At 49.7% G+C, this 6,000-nt stretch overlaps 1 protein-coding gene across 2 annotated transcripts in view; it reads right to left on the bottom strand.

Moving 5' to 3' along the window:
- Nucleotides 1-493: 493 nt before the first annotated feature.
- REPS2 (RALBP1 associated Eps domain containing 2) overlaps nucleotides 494-6,000 on the bottom strand; it is an 84,132-nt gene continuing 78,625 nt past the window's right edge. For both annotated transcript variants that reach the window (XM_068169172.1, XM_068169173.1), the window contains exons 17-18: nucleotides 4,168-4,273; nucleotides 494-2,865 (exon numbers count right to left, since the gene is read on the bottom strand). In XM_068169172.1, coding sequence (XP_068025273.1) covers nucleotides 2,797-2,865; nucleotides 4,168-4,273 — 175 coding nt within the window. In that variant the 3' untranslated portion in view covers nucleotides 494-2,796. The remainder of the gene's footprint in view (nucleotides 2,866-4,167; nucleotides 4,274-6,000) is intronic.

Below are 6,000 nucleotides of genomic sequence, written 5' to 3'. Positions count from 1 at the left end.
ATCTAAGAGTACTGGCCCAAGAATCACAGAACTGTCAGGGTTGGAAGGGACCTCAGGGATCACCCACTTCCAACCCCCCTGCCATGGGCAGGGACACCTCACACTACAGCAGGTTGCTCACAGCCACATCCAGCCTGGCTGCAAACACCTCCAGGGATGGAGCTTTTAGTCAGCCAGCTTCCACTGGCAGAAGTGAGACCAAAGCCAACACCCATGGATAAACCCCCACAGCACTCAGCTGGCCCTGGGATCAGACCCAAGTTAAAAGCTGCTTTTTGCCTCTTCCTTTAAGGCACCAGCAGCTTCACCCTCCCAGCAGCGAGGTGCAAATGAACCTCAACAAAAGGCTGTTGTAGGGAACAATCATTTCCATCACAACATTTGATAACCTCCTCCTTGTTATCTTCCTCCTTTTGGCAGCACAGCTCTGGTCCACACACCTGAAACAAAGCCGCAGCTATGAAGGCAACAAAAAGCAGGCTTAAGACACAAGTACTTAGAACAGCTTTTATCAAAAGTGCCCCCAATGCATTTCTTTTTTTAGCCTCTTGTTACAAATATGCTGGTGGGTAAAAAAAAAGGCAAAACAAAGCAAAGCAAAACAATACAAAACAAAACCAAAGCAAACCAAACCAGTAGAAAACAAAACAAAACCAAAGAAAAACAGAACAGAACAAAACAGTGGTCCCTTCCAACCCTGAATGAAACTGTGAAACTATAAGAAACAGAACAAACCAAAACCAAAACAAACAAAACAGAACCAAACCAAAACAGAACAGAACCAAACCCAATCAGAACAGAACAAAACAGAATAGAACCAAAACAGAACAACACAGAACAGAACAACACAGAACAGAACCAGAACAAAACAGAACCAAACCAAAGCAGAACAGAACCAAATAAGAACAAAACAGAACCAAACCAAATCAACACAGAACAAAACCAAACCAAAGCAGAACAGAACAACACAGAACAGAACCCAACAGAACAGAACCAGAACAACACAGAACAGAACCAGAACCGAACCAGAACAAAACAGAACAGAACCAGAACAAAACGAGAACAAAACAGAACCAAACCAAATCAAAACAACACAGAACAAAGCCAAACCAAAGCAGAACAGAACAAAAGAGAACAGAACCCAACAATACAGAACCAGAACAGAACAAGAGAACCAGAACAAAACAGAACAGAACAGAACCAGAACAAAACAGAACAAAACCAAACCAGAACAAAACAAGAGCAAAACAGAACCAAACCAAACCAAACAAAACAGAACCAAACCAAACCAAACCAAAACAGAACAAAACCAAACCAAAGCAAAACAGAACAAAACCAAACCAAAGCAAAACAGAACAGAACCCAACAGGACAGAACAGAACCCCACAGAACAGAACCAGAACAACACAGAACCGGAACAGAACAAACCAGAACAAAACCAAACCAGAACGGAACAAAACAAGAACGAAACAGAACAAAACCAAACCAAACAGAACCAAACCAAATCAGAACAGAACAAAACAGAACAGAACCAAACCCAACAGAACAGAACCAGAACAAACCAGAACCAGAACAACACAGAACAGAACAAGAACAAAACAGAACCAAACCAAACCAAATCAGAACAGAACAAACCAGAACCAAACCCAACAGAACAGAACCAGAACAAACCAGAACCAGAACAACACAGAACAGAACCAGAACAGAACAAAACCAAAACAAACAGAACAAAACCAAATCAGAACAAAACAGAACAGAACCCAACAGAACAGAACAGAACCAGAACAACACAGAACAGAACCAAATCAAAACAAAACAGAACCAAACAGAACCAAACCAAAACCAAAACCCAAACCCAAACCAAACAGAAGCAAACCAAAACCAACCCAACCAAGGAATAAAACAAACCCCCCCAAAGAAAAATAATAACAATAATAAAAGCTCTAACTCAGTGATCTCAAAGAGACTAAAGGTATGCAGAGACAGTGGGAGTTGCAAGCAGGTGATCAAGCACTGGGGATAGGAAATAGTTCTAGCTCCAGAACCAAAAGGATTTTTCTCCTTTTTTTTTTTTTTTTGCTTTGCAATTTCCAAAATAAGTAAATTTTAGCCTTTTTTTTGTTTTGTTTTTAATCATTATTATTATTATTTATTATCCCCCCCCCCGCTGTCTCTCTCTGGTGTGATTTTGCACTTCTCCAATCCAAAGTTCTCTGCCACCAAAAGGCAGCCACGGTGCCATACCAAACAGCCCTAAGTAAATAATCATCTGAGCAGTGCCTGCAGATGCAGACTCTGTGTGTGTGTGTCCGTCTGTCTGTCTGTCTGGTGAGGTGTTCTTGTTCGGGTCCTGTCAGAACATCCAGCCCCCAAAGTTCTCCCCCAGGACACCAACACCTCTGGCCAGCGGCGCCATCCAGAAGCCCCACCTCAGGAGGATGAGTTTGGAAACTGAAGCAAGAATTCAGCAATGCAGTAGGCTCTTCGTGGTCGTGGGCAGGAGGTCCTGCCAGGATGCAGAGGAAATCAGGAACTCTCTACATAAATAAACCACTCTCAGGTCCTTCATTTCCAGGTGGAGAGGAGGGAGGAAAAGAGGGCAGAGCAGCCCTCTGCTCACGAACACTCTGCAGGCAGGTGGTTGCTTTCTGTACCTTCTTTCACCTGCAAGAGGCAGGGCCAAGGGAGACCCCACAAGCTGGTCATCACTGCCTTGGCAGAGGCCCTGCCTGGTGCTCCTCTCCTGGGCATGCTGCCAGGCCATGGGCTCTGCTGCCGCTGCTGTAGGGTGGGAAGTCAGAGTACAGTGACAGGTCGGAGCTGCTCCAGCTGGGTCTCCAGGGCGATGCGCTCCTTGTGCACCTCCTGCAGCACAGAGAGATGTGGGTAGGGCACCACAGAACCAATCAACCAGGTTGGAAGAAACCTCAGACATCATCAAGTCGAACCAATCACCCAACACCATCTAACCAACCAGACCATGGCACTAAAGTGCCTCATCCAGGCTCCTCTTGAACACCTCCAGGGATGCTGACCTCACCACCTCCCTGGGCAGCACATTCCCATGGCCAATCACTCTCGCTGTGTAGAACTTCCTCCTAACCTCCAGCCTAAACCTCCCCTGGCACAGCTTGAGACTGTGTCCTCTTGTTCTGCTGCTGGGTGCCTGGCAGAAGAGACCAACCCCCACCTGGCTACAACCTCCCTTCAGGGAGTTGGAGAGAGCAAGAAGGTCTCCCCTGAGCCTCCTCTTCTCCAGGCTAAGCAACCCCAGCTCCCTCAGCCTCTCCTCACAGGGCTGTGCTCCAGACCCCTCCCCAGCTTTCTTGCCCTTCTCTGCTGAGAACACTGTCACTGGATGGAGGCTCAGGGCTCTGCTCTTCAAGGAGATGTTGATGAAGAGCATGGTTCAGACAGTCCATAGCTCTACCAGGTGCCAGACTCCAGGAGACAGCTCTGCAGCACAACTGACCAGAAGACAAGCAAGCTGTGCCTGAGCCGCTCTCCTGTGCCAGGTGACACCATCTCATTGCTGAAACACAAAGTTCACCCCCACACATCAAACTGGAGGAGCTGGAGGGCCCAGAGCTTACAAGACTCCCCAGAAAGTGACAGCTTGGACTTGATGATCTTTGAGGTCTTTTCTAACCTTGCTGATTCTGTGATTCTATTCTATGATCCCATTGCTGTATTGAGATCTTTATACTGTGCAGCACAGTTTGCTTGCTCTCTTTTTGCTGCCCTTTCTCACTGCTCTGCTCTGGGTTTTGGGCTGATGCTATCCTCCCTCTGACCTTGGTTTCTCTGAGGTACAGAGAGGCAGAGAGGGAGCCTGTGTGGCTGTATGGTCTTCTGGGACCCTTCTGTCCCCTCCTGGGGGACAGAAGAGCCAAATTAAGATACAGGGCAGGGGGCTGTGCTGTTGTTGTGTATATCTATATGCAAATGCACTTTGTAAACCTTTATTGCTTGTTAGACTTCTCTCTTTAGTCTCTTTTTCACTTCCAGGTTGAGAGTGTGCTGACTTTGCTCTCGGGGGGGGTGGGGGGCAGATTTCCAACCAAGAACCCAAAGGGTTATCAGGGAGAGATCCAATCCAGCTCACGAGAGGGTGAGACTGAAGTGGCTGTAAGGAGCTTTGCCCAGTGGTGCTGGTGCAGTGCTTACCTTCAGCTGCTGCTGGAGCTCACTGTTGAGCCTGGCCAGCACGGCGTTGGCCTCCTTGTTCTTGCGGATGGCTGTCTGGATTGCCCTCTTCTGCTTGGAAGACTGCCTGCCAGACACACAGACACAGCCCTTCAGCTCCACACACCCCCTTCTGCCCCTCTGAACACCTCCAAGGCAAGCAGGAACTACAGATGTTTGTAAAGATCTGAGGGGACAGGCTCTGCTCAGTGGCACCCTGTGATAGGACAAGGGGCAATGGGTCCTGGGGGGCATTCGGAGGAGTGCAGCCAGCAGAGCCAGGGAGGTTCTCCTCCCCCTCTGCTCTGCCCTGCTGAGACCTCCCCTGGAATATTGCATCCAGTTCTGGGCTCCCCAGCTCAGGAGGGACAGGGATCTGCTGGAGAGAGTCCAAGGGAGGGCTGCAAGGATGCTGAAGGGACTGGAGACTGCCTGCTGAGGAGAGGCTGAGAGCCCTGGGGGTGGTTAGTCTGGAGAGGAGAAGGCTGAGAGGGGATCTGATCAATGTCTATCAATAGCTGAGGGCTGGGGGGCAGGAGGGAGGGGACAGGGACAGGCTCTGCTCAGTTGCACCCTGAGACAGGCCAAGGGGCAATGGACATAAACTCCAGCACAGGAGGTTCCACCCTGTGAGGCTGCCAGAGCCCTGGAGCAGGCTGCCCAGAGAGGTTGTGGAGTCTCCTTCTCTGGAGCCTTTCCAGCCCTGCCTGGATGTGTTGCTGTGTGACCTGTGCTGGATTCTCTGCTCCTGATCTGTCAGAGGGGTTGGACTGGAAGCTCTCCAGAGATCCCTTCCAACTCCTAACATCCTGTGAGGTTGAACTCCACATTCAAGAGAAGCAAAACCTACCACTGAAATGATCTGGCTGCACCAGGTGAGTGTTGGAGAGCAAACCAAGCACACTTGTGAACCTGCCTGACAGGAACACTTCAGCCTGGCTCAGCTGTTTCCAAATCACTGCACTCTGATTCAGGTTAAGAACAGTCCCTGTGCTTACTGCAGTGTCTCTGCACTGGCTGCTTGCAGACACTTGTGCAGCTGGAAGGTTCACAAGTGCTTAACAGCAAAGACAAAAATCCATGTGGAAAGAAAGGGCATCTGCAGGAAAATCCTGCCTCCCAGTTTTGGGGCTTCTTTACCTCAGAAGTCCATCTCTCTTTCATTCAGAGCTGTCTCCTCCACCAAAACCATCTCATGGCATGAACTGCTAGATGGCTCATGCACTTTCTTCTTCTCTTTGGATGCTTAAGTAAAAGATATCTCTCCTGTTATTATTATTACTTCATAGAATCACAGAGTGGCTCAGGCTGCAAGGGAGCTCAGAGCTCATCTCCTCCAAGCTCCCCACCATGCCCAGGGACACCTCTCAGCTCCACTCAGCTGCTCAGGGCCTCATCCAGCCTGGCCTTCAACACCCCCAGCAAGGAGGCAGCCACAGCCTCCCTGGGCAGCCTGGGCCACACTCTCACCACCCTCACACTCAACAACTTCTGCCTCAGCTCCACTCTGACCCTGCTCTGCCTCAGCTCCAAACCATTCCCCCTTGGCCTGGCTCCAGACCCTCTCAGCAAAAGTCTCTCTGCAGCCTTCCTGCAGGATGCCTTCAGCTCCTGGCAGGCAGCTCTGAGGTGCCCCTGGAGCCTTCTCTTCTGCAGGCTGAACACCCCCAGCTCCCTCAGCCTGTGCTCACAGCAGAGCTGCTCCAGCCCTGGGATCACCTTTGTGGCCTCCTCTGTTTCTCTATAGTTCATGGGAAGTGATCTGGAGGAAATTACAGTGAGGCAGACAGGTACAAAAAGAGGCAGCTCTGTATG

This window comes from Melanerpes formicivorus, unplaced genomic scaffold (genome assembly GCF_026170545.1).
Source record: "Melanerpes formicivorus ecotype bairdi unplaced genomic scaffold, bMelFor1.0.p_v2 SCAF_166, whole genome shotgun sequence".
Lineage (NCBI taxonomy): Eukaryota > Metazoa > Chordata > Aves > Piciformes > Picidae > Melanerpes > Melanerpes formicivorus.
Note: the sequence above shows the minus strand (reverse complement) of the source record. Positions and strands in the feature narration are given on the sequence as shown.